We start from the raw sequence: 21,559 nt of genomic DNA, 5'->3' as shown, positions 1-21,559 counted from the left end.
TGTTTTTCCTAAGCATCACTCTCCTGGCCCCAGACCTGGAACAGTAAAGGATCAAAGCTACTCACCATTCAACTCAAACCACTAACAAAACACTTAGTGTCAGACTAGTTTTCTCCAATCATAGAGTTCAAGCTAACTACAGAATAACTCTTCTTTCTAACAACAAAACAATTTTAATCAATGATATCCCACTTTTAAAGTTCTTAAGGATGTATATCCCAAGTGCAAATAAAGTGGATCCTCATTTCATGGTGGAGGGAGTTACCGTCAGATGCATTCATTCCTGTACAGTCCATACTGTTGTCGGAGATGACTCAGAAAAGTCAGTAGCCCTGGACATCGCCCTTTCACTCAAACAGGCCAGACTCTGCCTCTGATCAGCACGTTTTCTAACTTAAATCAGTGATCCGCGCAATCAGCAGCACTGACTATTGGTCCTAACTGATGACCCTTTCAGACCTAGAAAATCAAGCAGAGAACCAGCACGCCCCAGCTGTTTCCTTAAGAGGGGTTGCTATTTCAGTCAATGCTCCCTTCAGCAAGAAGAGGAATATGCCCCCCAAAATTAGCTTAGTTCTGCAAACTGCTTTTGGAATATTAAAAAATTGACCTCTTGCACTTTGAACCGCTTCTTCGGGCACAGTGAGGGATCTCCACCAATAGCTAGGAATTCTAAGATGAAAACGATTACTTCAAGCTTGGGTGGTAAACTAGTTGCTTTCTTCTTCCTGTTACCTTTGCCACGGCCCCTCCTCGAATATAATCGCCAAAGTGGTTTTTCAATCACACAGATCCTTGTAAGTAAATACAGCACTGCTGGTTTCTGGTTCTTCCAACACATTCTGAAGAAATAAAAACCTACAGATTTTAGACCCTTGTGGGTTAGTTTCATTAGCCTGACAAAGATTCTGGCTAAAACAACATAACCCTCATTGAAAGCATTGTTTATACAAACGTACTTTATTGTTTTAAACAGAACAAAAGAGGCAGAAAATATTTGCATATAACAAATCCTAGCTTATAAATGTGATTTTTAGGGGTGACATCTGTTATTCATGAATTTAATTAGGTTTTTTTTTTAATGCTTCACTGTATCTTGAGCATAATATTGCAGAAAAGCACATCTGGCATAAAGTGTAAACCAGTGACTCAAAACACTGGGAGAACCTAGAGAGCCAACATGATTTTTCTGATTTCCTCTAAGTCATCTTTAGTAAAAGAAAAAGTGATCTTTGGCATAGATTCATACTTAAAGGCATTAATTAATAATTGCATTTATATCAGGTAAGCTATTAAACAGATATGCTGAGGACCTTGGAAATAATGTTCATCACTTAAAGGGAAACAGACTGTGCAGGACCAATTCAAGACAAGTTCTAACACACATTAGGGGTAAGAGGGATGGGCATCCAGACAAGGTTCATTCTTTGACTCATCTGTTACCGGTTTTGGGAACAAATACGTCCTCTGATATGCTGGGGAATGCTCAGACCACAGTGATAGGAGAAAATCCACGTTCTCATTTTGTCTAGTAGAAAACGTATTATGGTCATAATTAGACATACCCTCGGCTCTCTCAGTCAGTCCTGTTGCAGGAACACGAGGGGCCTGGTTGTAGTTGAAGGGCAGTAGAATTCCAGCAGAGTGTTTCCCACTGATGGATCAGGTAAACCCACAGCAGTGCAGAACCCCAGGCTACTACTACTCTCCTTAGGCAGGAATGTCCTTCAGACTTTCCATTAAACAATTGTGAGGGCCAAGCACCAATTTTCAGGACTAAATTTCAAGTGTCTTCAAAATTACAGATGATCAAACATATCTTTAAAATCTTGTTTCAGGAGGGGTAAGGAGGACTACAAAAGCTAAGAAACATGACATGGTTAAAATTAAATGCAGCATTTCAGCTCATAAAGAACAGTAAGAGCTTAGAATGAATGACAGGCCTCAGCACAGACCTCTGCAGGCAGTGACCAAAGCATAGAGTGCCTGGGAGTGGCCACTCCAGGGCAGGCAGCACCAGGACCGTGTTTCTGCCATGGCTAGCTTGGCCAAGGCTAGAAATGGGCAGAAGGTTGCCCTGCACAGACATCGCCTTGGGGCACGTTGAAGACAGAATGGTGTGATTCTGTGATTCCCTTCTGGCAGAATGAAATCTGATTTTGTACAGTGGGGGACTAGGGTTAAACTGGAGAAGGGCAGAATAGGAATACAGGCCCCATACACTGAGGGTCCTCAAGGCCACCTTGCCCTGGAGCAATGAAGCTCACTTCTGAAAAGGACCCAGGTAGCACTGCCCAGGGAAGGCAGGCAGGGTCAGCAGCAACATGGAAAGTCAAAAACAATTTCTGGAGGCATAGTGATTTTGTTCTCAACTGACTTGCCTGGGCCCTAGGTCTTGGGAATCTAGACGGGAGAATGGGGGCAAAGACAGGAAGTGGGTTTCTCTTAGGGCTCTGTTCCCTAGAGGACAGGGACAGAAAAGGGTGCCTAGCTAGTGTTTGCTCTTGGATTCAGAACTTCTGTCAAGTCCATGGGCTATAGCCCCAGTCTGCCTACTGGGATAGAGTGTGCACAAACAGAGCTATTGTTGAGAATACAGGCTTTCTATGGAGACAATTTCAAAGTGTCCTCCACGACAAAAGAGTAAAATGGTTTCTAGTGTGAAGAGGCCCCCATTTCTTTTTGCTATAACAGGGCAGGGTGTAGTTTCCACCTCCCAGCAATGCTGAGAGGTGATTTTCCTTCTGTTTTATAGGGGTTTCTGTGTCATAGGTTTGGCCTGGGACCTACTGATACCAGGGAGTCTTTCTAACCCAGCGCAGTGTAAATCCGGCATCTGTTCGAATTTTGATTGAAGCTGCTTCAGCTTCTCGCACGGTCTCCTTCACAGACTGCATGAGGTTCTGGGCATTGTGAACCAGCATCTCTGTGGCCTGAAAGGGCAGAAGAGCTCTCCATTACTCACAGACCCAACTGCAGCCTGCCTCTGAAACAGACTTCAGCCAAGAGTGGCGATATTTAGCCCCAATTGTACCTGGCATCCCTGTACTTGCTTTCATCCTGGTGACTCGTCTGGACCAACAGAACCCAGACCTGGATCCCTAACTGCCTGTGTACTGTGCCCTCAGATGCTTCCTGGTCTCTGAACGCCTTGCCTCGGCCTTCTTACTCTTACTGTTGCCCCTATACCTGGAATGCTCTTCCTCCAGGTGTCACATGACTCATTCCTCATTTCCTTCAGATCTCTCTGCTCATGTGTCCCATTGGTGAGGCTTTTCCTGTTTACCGTATTTCAAATTGCTAACCAACTCCCTAAGCCCCAGACTTCCTAATCCTCCAATTCTTTATTTTTCTCCAAAGATGTACAATGTAATTGACCTTGTTTAGTTGTGTGCTCATTTTATCTGTCTCCACACTCTAAGTTCCATGAGATATTTGTCAGTTTGGCTTCATTGCTCTACCCCCAGTGTTTAGGACTGTCTGGCACATAAGAGGTCTTTCAGATTTCTTAATAAATGAATGAATGAGAACTAAATCAAGTCAACCAACCGCCTTCTAAATCCATGAAAATCTAAATTTCACACATGTTCACAGGACTAAAACCACACTGGTATGTCACAACAAAAAGCCCACTTGGCCACTGATTAGCCTTCTAATCCTCAACTACTTTTAAGGCACAGACCCTTTCAGAATCTCCTAAAAGCAGTCCCTCCAGAAAAGATGCTCATGTGCACATTTACACATGCGGTTTCAGAGCGTCCAAGAGGCCTAACTGTAGGCTAGAATTCCTGGTCAGCTGATCTCTTTTCTTAGTGGACCAAGAAGTTGAGGGCCAGAGAGGTTCAAACCTGCAACAACTATGTGTTTCCATTCTACCACACCACCACTTCCCAACTTGTTATTGGGACATTAGGACATAGCAGATACACTTTTGTTTGTTATATTTATAGTTAATTATAAGGTAGTTAATGATAAGCTGAATGTCTAGCTTTATTCATCCTTCCCCATTTCTTCCCACAACCCTCACTTTGGGCAGAAGAGATCACGTGACAAGTATGAAGCCCAGTGCCCAAAGTCTGTCAAGAAAAACATGGAAATCAGGAGCAAAGGCCCTGTTCCCCTGGTATGGAGGGTTCAAGCTGCTGGACCAGAACTTGGTAGTGAAGGAAGCAGCAATGGTACTAAGAAGAACCTCTCTTATGTCTTCTGCAGTCTCCCCACTTCTGCCTCCTGGCCTAGAGGCCAGGTGATGCTGTGGTTTAATACACTGGACCACAAGGTCGGTTTGAACTATAAGGTGGTTGGTTCAAGCTCACCAGCCGCTCCTTAGAAACCCTATACAGGGTCTCTATGGGTTGATAGAGACTCGACGGCACTTAACAACAACAAAGGGAAGGCTTGTCTCTCTCTTTTAAACTCTCTTAACACTAACAGTGCATTACACAATGTACTGTTAAGTTTACACAACGTTTACACCAAGTTTCCCATTGTTTACACAATGCCATGGAAAATGTGCTATCAAACAAATTTGGGGTCTGGCTCACAACAGGCAGACCAAAGGGGACAAAGAAAGGAGGAGGGCTCAGACGAGGGATTTTGCTAAGACCTGGGCCACATTTCCAAGAGGTAAGGAAGACAAACTGCAAGAAGTGATTGCCGAGGGACATTTAGAGAACTTCTTGCCTGCCTGCCTGCCTTCTTTTAGTCTCTGTCAGAAAAACCTAAAAGGAACACAAGAGAAACATCTCCTTTGAGTTGTCATTTCCACCTCAGCCTCACTTAGGTCTAACTGTCTAACGCCCCCAAATGCCTGGGGTACCCATTCTCCCTGCGCTCACTGAGCCAGTGAGATCCAGTGAGTGTGGGTGAACAGACATTGGAGGGACAGAGCTAAGGCAAGCCCTAACCCTGCCACTGATAGAGTTACTATTTCAGATACAGCCTCGCTAGGCCTCAGTTTCCTCTCTGTAAAATGAGAAAAGTTACACAAGAACTACAGGTTGACTTGCAGTTCCAGAGTTCTCATGCATCTCTCCCACACTTGTGCTCCCTCAAGGGTATTCACCCATAATGGGTTCATTTGTAAATGGTCCCTATTCCCACTGCTGGGGATTGAGTCCAACTCACAGTAACCTTGTAGGACACAGTAGAGGTGTTTCATAGAATTTCCAAGACTGGAATCTTTCCAGGACCAGACAGCCTCATCTTTCTCCCACAGAGCAGCTAGTAGGTTTGAACCACTTACCCAACCTGCCACCAGGGCTCCTTGAAAGTCTCCTAAAACTGAATTAAAATGACACCGGAACTGTGGTCACAAGACCAGAAGCAGCAGACACATACCTGCTCAGACTCCTCATCGCTGATGTTGGTCCGGCCCAGCATGGTGGCCTTCACTGTGGACAGGATTTTGAGCTGGGTGCTTATAGTAGGGATTCGCTCACACACCTGAGGAGAAAGTTTCATTAATTTCATGCATCTCCATATCTGCCTTGCTGCAAACACGAGAAATCAGCAACAGGATTCCACTGTGTTCTCCTGGGGGTCAGCACAGTCCCTTTGTCCACAAGTGGAAAAGCGCTCAACTTTCTTGAATCAGGCAGATAGATGGCTCTCTTCTGAAGTACCTCTTCCCAGCTCACCTAGTTCTCTCTCTTGCCTTTATCCCTCCTGCACCCTACCCCTCCCTCTACACACAAAGAGCCTCTTTTCCCCAGTACCTGTAAGAGGTTGGTTCGAATCCGCTTATCTGTGCACTGCTTGGCAACCTCCTTGGCCAACCGAGTCACCTCATCCGATGCCTTGGCTATGTCCTTGGCACACTGAATCAGTGCCCGCTTGGTACCACTGCCTCCTCTCACCAGCCGAGACATTTCAGCCATCAGGAGAGCCATGCGCTTGGCTGCTGCAATGATGTCATTGCCCTGGAGGGAAGGAGACAGAGGATGTGAAGGCCAGCCCCTCACTGCTCAGTTTAGGGAGGAAGTAGGAACAGGAAAGATGAGGGTGTCTGAAGACTCTGGAAAAGAGGATGATAGGACTGTTCTTGAGTCACGTGAGTGAGAAAAGGCAGCCAGGGTACTCTCCAGCACCCCATGAGAGAAAGAGAGATACAGCCGGAAACAAGGAAGAGCTGGGGAATTAGTCTGAAAGGGCAACAAGTACGTTCCAGGCACAGTACTGAACAAGCACCTCAGCATCTCCAAGTTAATCACATCAATGAAATGGGAGTTGGTTAAACAGGCATTTTCTCTCTATGGGAGAAAAATGTAGAGCTGGCCTGAGGGGAAAAATACAGAGGAACTTTTTAGGATGTTAAAATCATCCCTTTTATCCTCACCCTGGTTGCAAATAGCAGACTCCGGATTTTCAAACCCCAAGTAACTATTCTCAGCTTGGGTAAGAGGGAAAAAAAGAATCTAGTTTTCCCATCTAGTCCTATGGTTGTGCTGCCTCTTTGTCCTGTCACCCACAAACAACAGTTTATTTTAATTTTCCACGTTTAAAATGGACAAGAGGTATGTGAAATCTCCAATTAAAGTTCAGCTAAGAGGACATCTTAGGTGGTCACTGCATGTTGCTGAATGCCTTCAAGTCAGTTCTGGCTCACAGCGACCCTATACAGGGTTTCTGAGAATTGACTGGTGGGTTTGAACCACCAGCCTTGCAGTTCAAACTGACTGAGGTCCAGTACTTATCCTACAGTACCACACCAGAACCCCCAGAAGTAATCAGGAAAATCAAAATCAGGAGTAAAGCCCTAAATGGGACCCCACTGCAACGACTGGAATTTGCCTTGGATCTGACAACATTGTAGCTCATTAAAGCCCTCACGGGACATGCTAAAGAAATATATGAGTCATTGATGCCCTTACGATGCTCATATTTTCGATGATAACAACCACAATGATCCACAACTACAGAGTGGTAAGGCAGTGTTCAAAAGTACTCATTTTTCCCCTCGTGCTTTTCAACCTGTATAAAGTGCAGTGAGGCATTCACAAACCATGCGCTGTGGGGCCTCTGTGGGAGACGGCCACCACACCAGGGAGCGACGGATGCTGCCAGGTGTGGGGCCTCAACAGACAGACACTGAGGGAAGGGCAGCATTTAGGAGGTCCGAGTGTTAGAGAAGGCCTGCCTCTCCCAGCGCAGACCTAACACGATTCCAGGACCTTGTGACCTGGGTTAGAAGGCAGGAGAGTGTCAGCGTTAGTTAGTGCTCATCATCACTCCTCAAACCCCTTCTTGCAACATGCCACCTTCAAAGGAAAAAGAAGTTAACCCCACTCCCACCCCGCCCAACTAGTTTTGAGTCAGTCCCCAAGGTCAAAGCTCTGTTGCTGCCACCCTGCAGCCCTGAGCGCTCTCAGTTCCCGACTTCCGACCCCTGACCTCTGAGACACCTGGACAAGCAGACCCCGTCCCTGGAAGCTCCCATCAAGGCCACAATGCCACACAGCCAAGTGCAGGGCAGCAAGCAGTACTCCCCAGAGACCGGGCCGCATACAGCTGCTTCTCTCCCCGAGCAATCTGCCTTGGAGCCATCAGTGAGAGGTCAGTGGGGGGACAGGCAAAGCTCAAGGGTCAGGCCAAATGACCTCTTGAATGATCTATAGTGGTTTCTGACCTAGAAGGCATTGAGAGGCTCATCTAAGGCTTCCCAAGAGGGCTAAGGTCCTGACAGTGGTCACAAGGTTGGCAAGAAAAGGAATCCTCTCAAAAAGTGACTCCGTCTCTCCCCAACCCCAAACACAAAGGCAATTTAATGAATCTGGCATTAGCAGACCTATCAAACTTGTGAAGCCAGTCTTAACAAGGTGCAGACAGACAGATGCCCACCCTGCTCCAACTCACAGGACCCGCGCAGATCATGAGTGATGCAAGGTGTCAAGGCTGCACATGGCCGGATGCATTTGGAGCCGCCCCCAGCAGGGGGGGCTAATTAGTACCTTACTAGACCACTTGGTGGCTTCCCGATGCAATGACTGAGCCGCGGCCAGAATGGGCTGGTTGACTGGCTGATTGGAAGGCATTAACAGCAGCTCAGGTTCGTAATCGTCTTCCATGTCAGGGGGGACAGGGAATCCCACAGCATCAGCAGCATCTGCCTCAGCTACAACACCTATACCCACCTCAGCAGCTGGCTTCCCCGGCTTTGTCCATGGCAGGAAGGATGAGAAACAGGGATAGTGTTAGTAAGAGCAATAGGACTTTGGAAACTGAGCTTCAGCTGATTTAGTGACCAAAGCTTGCCTGGGACAAGTAAGAAAATGGCACACTCTCAAGAAAAGAGCCAGAATGGGAACAAGTCAGCCTTTGAGCCTGCGCCACCCTGTGGTGAATGAAGGAAAGACACTCAGTCCAAAGGCAAAGGGTGTTCAAAGTCATAACCATACCAAGAAAGCTTTTCACATAGTTACTACCAAGGTTAATCTTGCCAAGAGTAATTCTCACATCGTAAAATTTCTGTGTAGCCAACCAACTACAATAGTAACTGAACGCTTAAAAACAAAAAAACAAAATCCAGAGACGGGGGTAAAAAAATGCAGCCACACAAGTTCTTTGATAAAGAGTCCTGTATGGACTCTTTATACTGGGACACAGTAAATAACACTGGTCAGCTCGGAATTTATCAAATGCAGATTATTATTACCTTCAAAGTCCCAGGATTTAAAAATGGATACATCAGCAAAAGCAAGAAAAGAGGCAGGAAAACAAACACAATGATGTGGGAAGGGGACTTATCAAGTCCCCTACATTCACTCAGCTGAAAGGAACCTTAAAAAGACATGTTGTTCACCCCTAAGACTAGCTCCTTGTCCCTTTCTGGTCTCCAGAGACACAGCTAGGTACAACCATTGCTAGTACTGTCTGAGAAAGCTTCTTACAGGGTACAATCTAAATCTCCCCTGTTGTAAAACAGGGTTCTCATTCACCCCAAACTCTGTGTATATAGTTCACTAGCAGAAGAACTCGTGGGCCTAGAAACTGACTGGACTCAAGACCTGGTACTCAGCGCACAATAGGACCCACAAAGGGGAAAGAATGGATTTAATATTACGGCTGGGGATTCTGAAAGGCTAGAAGAGGAGGTAGGGAGATCAGACACTGCAAACAGGCTGGGATAAGGAACTAGCTCAAAGAGGTCAAACCACTTACATGAAAACTGGTGAGCAGTGAGCACAGCTGTCACCAATAGCTCTGACCAGGAGCAAGTAGGATTTTGTATAAAATTGTATTTCAGGTAACTGTCACTTCTAAAAATCTCAACCCGCTTAGGAAGCAGACTCCAGAGGTTGATGATGAAGCTGGAGGATTCAGGACCAAGAAGTGGTTCAGTTACCACTGAAACCTTTCCCCTACGTGCTGTCTCAACCCAGACTCACCCACACTCCTGAGAGGCCAGCTTACTGTCGCTAGTGTCCAGAGTTCCAAAGTGTAAAAAGACACACTAACATACACACACACATACACACACACACACGGTTCAGATAACTTCTGACCTCACACAGCTCAAAGTCAGCAATCCCCTACCCTAATGCTCCAAACCTAGAGAGCCTGTCAGATCTAAGGACTTCTGGCTACCAATGGCAGAGTGGGGTCCATGTGTAGGCCAACACTGCCTACCCACTTTAAAGGTTTTTAAAGTTTTCCTTTAAAAGTCATATATAATTTAAAGTTCTTTTTAAAATATTTGCATTAAACTAATATTCCATGTCCCCTTCTCCTTTCCTCCAAGCCCAGTAGGACTACCACAGCGACCCCAGCGTTGTAAATGCCCAAATTGAAGAGATGCCTCTGTGAGTAATTCCACAGGTCAAGTCCAACAACATCAAATTCTCCATTCCTTCTTAGAACTCAGACTCATAGCTAACAATTCAGAAAATACAGAGCGTTAAAAAGCAGGGTCAGTTCCCAGCCTGAAAAAATCCAGGATCAGCTCCATGTGCTGGAGGTCCCTGGGGAACCACATTCAATGCAGGTGTTTGAAAAGACTGAGAATGCAGAAAGAATCCAGGCAAAGAGTTGGTGGGAACAAAGGTAGACGGTGAGACCTGAGGTAGAACTACATCTCACTGTAAATGAGCAATGACATTTAGCTGTTAATCTAGAAAAGCTACTACTTACTTGTCAGCATTTAGGAGAAATTAGGCAAAAGTTAATCATGGGGCCTAACTGCTGCAGCCTCCAAATTTTCACCAACCACATTAATATTGACATTTTCAAATTTGCTGAGTTGTTGTTATTGTTAAGTGCCGTCGAGTCGGTTCTGACCCATAGCAACCCTGTATAGAGTTTCCAAGCAGCAGCTGGTAAGCTTGAACCACCGATCTTGCAGTTCACATGGCTTTGCAGTCTGGCACATTAACGCCCAGCGCCACACTGAATTGGAGTTAGCCTAAAGCTAAGGTTTAGATGATTCTGATATAGGACAAAGCAAGTGGTTTCTAATACACCAATTTGTTAGTTTCTGTGAAAAAACAGAAGGAAATTCATCTAATTGTAGCAGATCCTAAGGGACACCATCTCATGTTTAATGTTCTGATGATCAGCACCAGAGCATCTCATAGCATTCAGCAATCTCAAGAAAGAGAGTTCATTTTCTAAGAATCCAATGTCCATGGTCAGGGCAGTGCACACTACCATGACAGACAGAGAAGAAACCCTTTTCTCAAACCACAGACATCCTATGAGTCACCTTGTGCTACAGGATAAACCATTTCACAATGGCACAAGTGACACAGGATTCAAAGCTGAGAAAGGGGGTGAGTTTCCAGACCTTTCTTTCTAAGCAGTGTGCACGGCTCTTAATCCTTTCTTCACTCCTTACCTTGCTGGACCACTTTCGAGCTTCATCATGGAGCTGCCTGGCGGCCATCATCATTGGCTGGTTAATCACCTCCCCGGCTTTCTGCTCTGGGAACTCTTCATCCTTCTCCTCCGGTGGTGGGGGCCTGGGCGGAGGGACCTCACCCTCGGGCAGAGGTGGCTTGGGAGGAGCCAGCTCATCTGTTAGCTAAGAAAGAGAATCAACAGATTGTAATAAACCCTTAGGAATGACTTCCTTTTCTCTATAAAATGTCTCCAGAAAAGTCACCACATCCACTCCATACGAGACTACACACACTGAGACAGAAGGACCATCAGAAGCAGAGTTTCTTCCTTTGAAAGGAAGCAGCTAGCATTTGGTTATGCCACAGGAAGGAATGCTCAGCACTTCTGGACCTAGGAGGATGAATGATCCCCACAGAAGACCTAAGCTATGGTCTGATTTTACTGAAGAAATATCTGCCTTGGGCCTCCTACTCCTTGTCTTATCAGTAAGGGTTAGCTAGAACACATGAGCTCTAAGATCCTCATTCCAATGTCAAGACCCTACTGGTCACGTAAGAAGCTCTTCCCCAAGAATACTTGCTTACTTCCAACCTTAGCGACCACTCAGCGCCCAGTTGGAAAGAATCAAATTACATGTTGGAGGCTAACAATGACCCACTTTTTTCCCCTCAGCAATTTAGAAATGTGTTATCTTTTTGTTGTTGTTATGTGCTGTTGAGTCAGTTCTGACCCATAGCGACCCTGTATAGGGTTTCCAAGGAGTGACTGATAAGCCTGAACTGCCGATCATTGTGGTTCAAACCAACTTTTGCAGTCCAGAGCATTAACCCACAATGCCACACCAGGAATCTTTTAAAAAAGAGTAAATCACACTATTGCCTTAATGGGACTATTCTCAAGCACAAGGAATTTCTATTACTACTGATTGGAGTAAATGTCTAAATATAATCCCTCTTTCTGTACCTATGATTTGAGTTCCTGCTCAGCTAGCCTCCTCCGAAACCAGTTAACTGTGGAAGAATAGTCTCACAGGACTTGGAGGCATCAAAAGATTTAAGATTACAGGTGGTTTAATTTTTTTTTTTTTCACTAAAACAAGTATGTATTATTGTTTTTATAGAATAAAAGAACCAACACAAGATTTCTAATCACCTTCATCTCACATTCATTGTCAACTTGCAACATGCAAAAACCCCTCACTAGCTTGCCCTGCTACTAAATTCCTCGCTCATCAAATCCACAATTAACCAAAGACAGCTCCTGGGCTTCAGCTACTCCCCATCAGAGCAGGCCAGCTCTCCAGCCCACCCCAGGCATAAGCATGGATTATGACTCCACTTGACATAGGTTCAAGTAAAAGGTCAACAAAGCCAGAGAGTAATTGAGGCTGCATAACAGTCAACCTCTCTGTTACAGTGCCAACACCTTAGGGCTCAATTCTCCCAGTCTCTCTGGATTTACTTACACGGAGCTGTTCCAGGTCTGGGGGAGGAGGTGGGAAGTCAGGCTCCTGAGGTTGGAAGGCTTCTCTGACCTTGGCCACAGCTCCCAGGATCCGATATCCCGAGTCCAGGAAGCTCTTTTGCAGGCCTAAACACAAGACCCCCTCACTTTCAGCCAGGCAGGTCAATGCCCTGGAGCACTTGCTGCCCAGCAGAAGAACTGGTTCTATTAACAAAAGCTGCAAGTGAAGCGACCAGTAAGCATGTCAGGCAGTGATTAAGGAGGAGGGAGGTTAGGGCAAAGCAAATATCCTGAGGTTGCACAGCGTTGAAAACCTCACAAACCAGCTGTTCCCTGATGGGTACCTTGTGGGTACAACTAACAAATACTCAGGCAATCCCCTGGAAGTGAAGGCTTCTCCTTGGGCTCAGGTGAAGCCCATCACCTCTTATGATGAGATGGTCAGAAGACAGGCCTGCCTCCTTCAGAACGCTGCAGGTGTGAGGCTGGGCATACAATCTCTGGGGTACTTCTCACTTTTCTCCTGCTCTCTTGCCCTGCTTGGCTTTCAGCATAGAACCCCTCTACTGACCTGCTGCTTCAGTGTCCTGTCATCTGGAATTCAGGAATCCACTCAAATGATTAGAAACTCCAGTTGGGAAACTGAGTGACTTTAGTTAAGAATATGAGAAAGATTCTGTCTGGGTGAAGGCTAGCCCCTCCTTCTCCCTCACAGCAACTGGATTTTGAGTAGAGACGAGGTTAGAAACACTGGGGGCTCAGAATAGGAAAGGGACTTCAGATATTTCTAAAAAGTCAAAATGTGTGGTTCCAATTCTGATCTTCTTTAGTAGTACTAAAAACATGATCAAAATCCATCTAAAGAAAACCCAGATTTTTGGGTGTGGGCCAGTATAATGCATCTATATTAAGGAGATACATAACTTAAGCTCTCCAGATGGGACCAAAATAAAGTAAGAGAGAGAAGAGAGAAAAAGACATTTTAAGAGAAACATAGGAGGAATTACCAGTTACATAAACTCAATAGTTGAAAACTTTGTTGTGCATCTTTTCAAAAATTTCCCAAAGAATGCCTGAATAGGACTGAACCTATTTAGCCAAACATTAAGAAAGCAGAGAAGTCGGTCTATACAAACTAACCTACAAACATGCCAACACAGAAAAAGGTTAAAGTAAGGCTGTAGCTTTTGCTCCCAGACTTTGTGCGTGGGGACTGTGGCGTACATATTCTCTCGCCACTCTGTCAGCTTCCTGAGTCAACCTCTCAGCTGAGGTGAACCCAACCATGCTTTGCTTACCAGGGTCAGAAATATTTCCAGCCACAGCCTTTGCATCCATCACCATTGGGGAGATAGTTTTGCTCAGTTCATCGGAAGCAGCTTTCACAGCCTCACGGAACTTGGGATCCTCAGAGTTCTCCACCTCCCTCTTGGCCACCAGCAGGATGCGGTTGGCCCGACGAGCAATGCTTGTTGCCCCAGCGACCAGCATCTGAGGTTGAATGTTGGCCATAGCCACTTTACACTTGTCTAGGTCTTTTTTAATTGCTTCTTCGGAAGCATCCAACAGAGATTTAGTATCAATGGCTTCGTCCACCAGCCCTGGCAGAAGAAAAGAAATGGAATTTAATTTCTATTTTAGAAGAAGACAATCTCCAAAATCCTGTTGTCCACTCAAGTTTCTCATGTAAAAGTACAACACCCAGAATTCTTCCCTTTAGCTCAAAGCAATTCCTACATAATCAAAACAAGAAAGAAGAAGAAAAAAAAAAGGTACAGAGGTCCTATGGACTCACATTATGCCAACAGCGGTCACTGGCCTTCTTGTATCCACCACAGACAACCAGAAACGCAATGACACCAGGAAGAAGCGAGGATTGTGCCTGAAACCCTCGCGGCGTTATGTCAGTAACACTTTCTCTCCCTCACCATCTCGCTCCCAGACATCTGTTGCTTGTTGGCAGCTCTCACTGCCCAAGATGAGCCACACGGAGGATTCCAGTAACCTAACAGTCTGTTTCTTGTTTCTGTTACCTCTCTTCAGACACCTTGGGAGCTCCACTTTCATCTCTGGCTGCTAGGGACCCCTGTCACAGAAGGGTCTGCAGAGATGCTGAAGAGCCTACATTCCTTGTTTCTTCCTTTCTCTCCTATCCCTCCCTCCACAGAGAATGAAGAGGTTCCGAGTTGTCACTTCGACTGCACAGACACAGGTTTGTCGGTGGCTGGTTTCTTCTTTTTTTAAAGCTACGAAGCTGATAAGTTGGAGGAAACTCTGAGACAAGTTCTATTAAATGGTGGCTATTGTGGTTTCTTGAAATGCGAACCCACTGAAAATGACAGGGACACTGCCTCCCAGCCTCTGAAACCAAACTCTGGCTCAGACAGGACAAAGACTTTCAAAGAGAAGACAGAAGCTGTAACAATAAACATCACACTAGGCGGGCAGCATGAAAATAAAAGAGACTCAAAGAGTCTCGCTTAGGACAAAGTTGCAAAGCTTGAATGAGAAGCCGCCACTGCTTAGCAGCTTTAATCAGAGCCGCGTACACGGTTCAGCACATGACCATCCCTTTATCCAATTACAGCTGCGTAACACAAGCAGCTCCACCTGAATCTCTCAGAACACACTGCTTGTGGACTAGATGACCGGAACTTTGCATAAAACTCTACCTGTCATTTTCTCAACATTATCAATCCACTGGTTCTTCATAGTCTCAAAATGTTCATAAGCAGCTTGATTCCCAGGATTCCGGAGTAAGATGCGAGCAGCCGAGACAACCTGGCAGTGACAAAAAAAAAAAAAAATCTTTCAACCCCAGAGTGCAAAGCTTCATGAAAGCTTTCTCGTTCTTTACCTATAGATGGCGATAAAGACCCAAAAATCTGTCTGCACAACCAGGTCTGTTCAACAGCCTTTACACCCATCTTAGGTCTGGGCTCATAAATAGCGCCCCAGAACGGTTTTACAACCATAGCCTGATTTTAAGACAGTAATAAAGTGACAAAGTAAATGGGTTTTCACTTGATACTTTAGAAAAACACACAAAACTGACATATTTAAACCCTTGGTGTCAACCCTTCTACCATTCATAAAAGAATTATTCAAATTGATTTGTGAATAATATTGATTAAAAATATCTGTCTAGACTTAATAAAGTACTTTCACTTCCATTATCTTACTGAATCCTCTTAACAATATTGTGAGATGGGGCAAGTAATTACTCATGGGAAAACCGAGACTCAGAAAATTGAAGTGACTTGCTCCCAAGCTCACAGCTCATAGGTGACAGCACTTGAATGAAGAAACTAGCCTTTATTGAGTATCTGGTAAATTACAAGTACCATGTGCTCTAGACACACCATCTTAATCCTCACAACAATCCATCCTTCTTGTTAAGTGCCGTTGAGTTATTTCTAACACATAGGGACTCTGTGTGGGTTTGAACTGTCAACTTTAAGCTTAGCAGTCCCATGCTTATCCTACAGTGTCATGCCAGGAATAATACATTAGGTAAGAATTATTTCCATTTCACAGACAAGGAAACTAAGTCTTACGGTCGCAGAAGATCCACACTCAGGTCTATTTCCAAAACCTTTCATAGTTGATGTCTTGAACATTTTTTTTTCCCCCTCTCTTTTTCAGGACTCTGAGTTTTATAATGAAATCCCATATCAGAGAGGAATCATTGTTCATGTCTTATGCAAGTTTTTAAAGACAGTGGGATCTGTGTAACTTTTCAAGGGACTTTAACTCGTTAACATGCCACATTGTTAAAAGTTGACCAAGAGATGTGTTTATTTCCCCTTACACTCACCACACTGCCACCTAAACCAGTTGCACAGATTTGTAAAGTTTAGCTCCACTCTTAATGTATCTTAGGTGCTCAGTCACTATCTGCTGAGTAAATGAATAAAAAAGTAAATCATGAATTTTCTATAATCTGAACAGAAGAACACATCATACTCTAAATGATGCTGAGCTGATAGTTTTATTCAAACCCACCAGTCGCTCCTCAGTAACCCTATGAGTTGGAACCCACTCAACGGCACTCCACCACTACCACCCACCTATCAGAACTTTAATTCCTATTCAATGTATTTTAATTTCTTCTCAATTCGCTGTTACATTTTTTTCACAGCACGCTAGCTATAGTCATAAAATTAAGTGAAAACAAGTTTTAGACACAGATGAATTAAAAACAAACAAACAAAAAGTACACGCCATCCATCAGATCTAGGGAAAGGTAGACACTCTGAAATCAAAGAAAACTAATCCTTTCAAGATTATTAATATTATCAGTATTTTTCTAATTATGCATGTATATGTGTGGGTAGGTTTTTTTTTTTTCTATTTTCAAAACTAATATATGGTCATTCAAAAAAAACTTTAACAATGCAGAAAATATGTGAAGTAAAAAGTTCCCTGTAATTCTACCCCTAGAGTACTGGTGTGGTGGCACAGGGTAAAGCACTGGACCACAAAGTCTGTTTGAACCACAAAGTTAACAGTTCAAACTCACCAGCCAGTCCTCGGAAACCCCGTAGTGGGTCACTATGAGTTGGAAGCAACTCAAGAGAACTTAACAACATCATAGTCGGCTTAGTGGCATTTCACAGTATAGGTTAAAAATGTACACAAACTATCCTGTAATTAAAATCTTAAAGAGCAAATACTGCATGGTAAGTAATTAAATGAAGAGGAAGCAAAACCAAACCTGTGGTGTGAGTTCTCGAGCTGTCTTCACTGATGCCTGAATGCCTTCCACTGTGGACTTATTGGCTGTTCCTACGGCTGCCGCTTTCTCTGCAGTGGCACCAAGCCTTCCAGAATGGTTTTCAAAGTTAGCCGCTCTCTCGTCAAATACCTCAGTGAAAAAAACAAAGAGATCAAGGCATCATTTCAATACAATGACCAAGCAGCCTAAGAAAAAGTTCTCTATTTGAAGATGCAGCCAACTTCTCAAGCAAAGACTTTGGAGACGATACCAAATCCGAGTTACTAAGGTAACAGTCAAATGCCAAGTATCTCCTCAGAAAGGTTTGGCAAGGACATCATGAGCGTGCACACACACAGGCACAAAACTATACACACACACACCCTTGCATTTCAGTTCAAGCGTTGCTGTTAGGTACTGTGGAGTTAGTGCTGACTCACAGAAACCCTCTGTACAATCAAGCAAGGCACTGTCCAGGCCTGCACAGTCTTCACAATTACGTTTGACCTCATTGGAGCCATTGTGTTAACTCATTTCATTTAGGGTCTTCCTCTTTTCCACTGGCTCTCTACTTCACTAGTATGATATCCTTCTCTAGGGAATGGTCAGTTCAACAAGTGCTTACCAAATATTAGGAGTTCACAGAATGTGAAGACTAAATAATTCCTATTCCCAAAAATCTTATCATCCAGTTTAAAGAAGACCAATCCACCCAGTCCAAGCTCAGTTCTTGTAAGAGGCTGGGTGCACTCAAAGTCAACAATATCCAAGGAGAATTCTTAAGTAAACTCCAGCTTCCTTAGTGCAGAATCTCTACTATATCCTATTAGCATTAATGTTGTAAAAACCCTGCCCCTAACCTCCATGGGAAAATAATGGCAGGTGAAGACAGTGAGGCCTAACATAAACACAAGAATGGCTATCTCTTACTAACCCCAAATGCAAAGCCACCTACTGAACCATTCATTCAGCTCTCAAATTCTAAAACAGTTCACTTTTCCTTCGGCGTGGATATTATATAAGGTTGCATACCATGAAGGGACTATTCTACAAAGCCCTTCTGTCATTTGTTTGGATAACATTAATAGAAATGATCCTTTTTAAAAAGCAAGGTATATCAAGACTTCTGGGAGAAAATGGTAGTAAAGTAGGCATATGTGTAGAGCAGACCCTCTACAACAAAGACGTGGGAGACCAAGTGCAACGGATCCAGATGGTGAGTCTGGAACCCTGAGCTTCCCTTCAGAGGGTAGACAGACAGGTGGACTGAGTGCTGCCTGGAAGAGAAAGCTGCCTGGGAGAGCGAGAGAGATTAGACAAGGGGCTGCCGATGACCTGGAGCACATGACCAGCCTGAGCCTTTGGGGGTGGCTGTGGATAGTGGCCAGGAAGCACAGGATGCAGCGGGAAATTGGTGGCAAGAGGGAAATGATTCTTCCTTGTTGCCCACACCCTTCTGGTGGCTTGGGACACAGAAATTCCCCACCCTCGCCAGCCTAGCAGCCAGCAGCAAAAAAAACCCTCCTGAGCAGCCTCTGTTCTGCCCGGAGTGGGTCACCAGACACACCACTCCTGCAGCTGGAAGCTCGTGGAGCTGCCTGAACTGAGCCATACAAGTAATGAGCAGAGAAGAGTATTCCCACTTCCGGTCTCTACCCACCCCCACAAGGAGACAGGTGGTGAGTATCTGACAATATACCAACATACACTCATCAAGGCACTGTAAACACAATGACAGCGCAATGTCACAGTGACAAGGGATCGTTTCAGTCAAGGCAAAAAAGACAGAGTACCTCAAAGAAATGACCAAACTACAGAGTTAGAAAATATACCCGGAATGATAGCAGAAATACTTGACAAGGAATTTAAAAGAAGGGTATTTAGATGCCTTCAACGGAATGGACAGAATGGTCGAGAAAACTGCAGGTGAAATCAAGGAAAATACAGATAAAACTTTAGAAAACTTCAAGAAAACACTACAAGAACAAATAGACAAAATAAATTAATAAAAATTGGAAACCATACAAAATAGCAATTAGAAAGCCAAAAGATTAATACTAAGACTTCAGAAATAAATAATACACTGAAAGGGCAAAGAAGCAAAATTGACTCAATGAAAAGCCGAATTAGTAAGCTTGGAGACAAATCGCTCAATATTCATCTGCTACAGAAACAATTAGAACCAAGAACAACAAGATCCAAAGAGAGCCTGAGATTTATGTGGGCCACTATCAAGAGGAATAATTTCCACTTAATTGGAATTCCAGAACAGAAAGAAACAAACAAGAAACCGGAAAATTGTCAAAGTGTTGTTGGAAGAAAAGTTCTGACATCATGAAAGACAAAAAGATAAGCTTTTAAAAATATGAAGAAATGCCAAACAGAAATCACCAAGACATTATCATAATCAAACTTTCCAAAACCAAATACTATAAGGACAGAATTCTGAGAGCAACTCAAGAAAGACAAAAAGTTACCTAACAAAGGAGAATCAATATGACTAAGCTCTGATTTCTCAGCAGGTTAAAGCGGGCAAGAAGATAATGAAATGACAAACATTAAGACTCAAAAAAAAGAATCATAAACTTAATAAAACTGTCCATCAAATATGATGGTGAAATCAGGACTTCCCAGATAAGCAGTAATTTCTAGATCAACTAGACCAACCTTACAAAACTAGACCAACCTTACAAAAATACTAAAGGGAGTTCTTTGGACAGAGAACCAACAAAAGCATATTAACATACGTGACAAATATCACCCAGAACACAAGCCAGATATAAAATATTCAAAGAAAATCAAACCTACAAGACTGAAAGTAGGGAACCAGAGAGCGGTATGCAACAACAACACAAAACAAAGTAAAAAGAGGGAATAATGTAATTATAGAACTTGCAAATGAAGACAAATCTCTCAATATTCATTTGCTAGAGAAACAATTAGAACAAAGAATTAAGTAGACTTCAAGAAAAATAAGTAAACCTAACTGTAACCCTAAAACTAGACCAAGTCTTATTCCTAGCCCAACCCCCAACCCCTAACACTAACCCTAGTTCTAACTACAACCCTAACACTAAATGAAGTCCTACCAGGCTACAAAAAGAAAATGGAGGTCATTAGCAAGTAATACAGACCTTCACCCATCAGTTTGCAATTGGGGTTTGTGCTTGACTCAGCCAAGTATTCCCCAAACTTCTCCTTTGCTATCAATGCTACTACTGTTGCTGTAAGCACAGTCAAGTCACTTCCAACTCACAATGACCCTGTATAGGGTTTCCTAATCTGTAGATCTTTATGGGAGGAGAAAGTCTAAACTTTCTTTCAAGGAGTGCTGGTGGGCTCAAACCACTGACCTTGTGGTTCACAGTCCAGTGCTTATCCTACAGAGTCACTGCACTCCCTTATCAATGCTACAGAGGCTAGAAAAGGAAATACTTGCTCTTCTAAATGTCTTTGTAGCTAAGGGTACCCGTATGACATACTTCCAGAATATGAGACATACACAGAGGTTGCTGACAATGAGATACAAGGAGAGGATTTCTGGGAAAACCTTTGTTCACTAAGCACATATTTAGTGTGCACCAACTGTACCAGATATTTTTGTAGAAACCATAATGAAGTGGTGATTAAACTAAGATACAAAAACAGTAGCAACAATGAAAAGCTGTTGAGTCTGATGGGGGGGGGTTTAAAAATATTCATGGAAAAATAGAATGAAAAGACAATGGAATTTTTCCACAAACTTTTTCAAGCCCCCTCAAATGTTGCATGTCAAATGTTGATAAATAGTAAGGAAAAAATACATAGATTTTTTTCTGTGGGAAGACCACAGACGACAAGTACGAAGGCTGTCAGAGCTCTGTATTTGCTAGCTAGTGCAAAGTATTTTGTAACAGACTGATGATTATAATAAAGGATACCAGGAATACAACACGAGAAGCCCAATGTAGACAGAGAAACATGAGGGAAATGAGTGGTACCACATAAGGTCAGAGAAGTAGACTGGGAACCTGGTGTGGGGCCTTGTTCAGCAGTGTATTGAAGCCAGGTTGACTGGATCACACCTGCTTACGAAAGCCAAATGGACATATCCTTTCCCAATTCTGCTTTTAGTGACTTCATGTTGAAACAGCCAGGGCAGAAGTATGTACATCAGGAAAATCAACAAGCATTAGGGCTTTTGTTTCTCCCTCAAGGTCAGGGTTATCAGCACATCACTGGCCTTTCCTGGTCATTGTAAAGACTCCGGGTTTTAGCCCGAGACGGAGGTCGTGGCAGGGTTTGAGAAAGGGAGTGATAGCAAGTGTTTTTTAAAGGTCACTTTGACTTCTCATATCAGAGACTAAAGTTCTCTAATGAAAGAGACAGTTGTCACTGGAGCATCTCAGTCCTCATACATTCCTGTCTTGAACAACCAACAGCTCACAACCATCAAAAGAGACCCAGAGGCCAGCCCTGGTGGAGTCATGCTGTTAAACCTACGCCAACACTACCGGCCTCCAGGTTTCTTGTTATGTGATGAAAATATGCCCATATATGTTT

General features: G+C 43.8%; 1 protein-coding gene across 2 annotated transcripts in view; it reads right to left on the bottom strand.

Moving 5' to 3' along the window:
• Window positions 1-2,786: 2,786 nt before the first annotated feature.
• VCL (vinculin) overlaps window positions 2,787-21,559 on the bottom strand; it is a 140,865-nt gene continuing 122,092 nt past the window's right edge. The window contains exons 14-22 of one of the 2 annotated variants that reach the window (XM_006835918.1): window positions 17,018-17,167; window positions 14,973-15,081; window positions 13,599-13,901; window positions 12,302-12,426; window positions 10,832-11,017; window positions 7,950-8,153; window positions 5,718-5,921; window positions 5,341-5,445; window positions 2,787-2,933 (exon numbers count right to left, since the gene is read on the bottom strand). In XM_006835918.1, the coding sequence (XP_006835981.1) occupies window positions 2,787-2,933; window positions 5,341-5,445; window positions 5,718-5,921; window positions 7,950-8,153; window positions 10,832-11,017; window positions 12,302-12,426; window positions 13,599-13,901; window positions 14,973-15,081; window positions 17,018-17,167 (1,533 nt within the window). The remainder of the gene's footprint in view (window positions 2,934-5,340; window positions 5,446-5,717; window positions 5,922-7,949; window positions 8,154-10,831; window positions 11,018-12,301; window positions 12,427-13,598; window positions 13,902-14,972; window positions 15,082-17,017; window positions 17,168-21,559) is intronic. The other variant, XM_006835919.1, reaches the window with a different exon arrangement.

Source organism: Chrysochloris asiatica, unplaced genomic scaffold, assembly GCF_000296735.1.
Source record: "Chrysochloris asiatica unplaced genomic scaffold, ChrAsi1.0 scaffold00020, whole genome shotgun sequence".
Taxonomy (NCBI): Eukaryota; Metazoa; Chordata; class Mammalia; order Afrosoricida; family Chrysochloridae; genus Chrysochloris; species Chrysochloris asiatica.
This window is presented reverse-complemented; position numbering and strand designations above follow the sequence as displayed.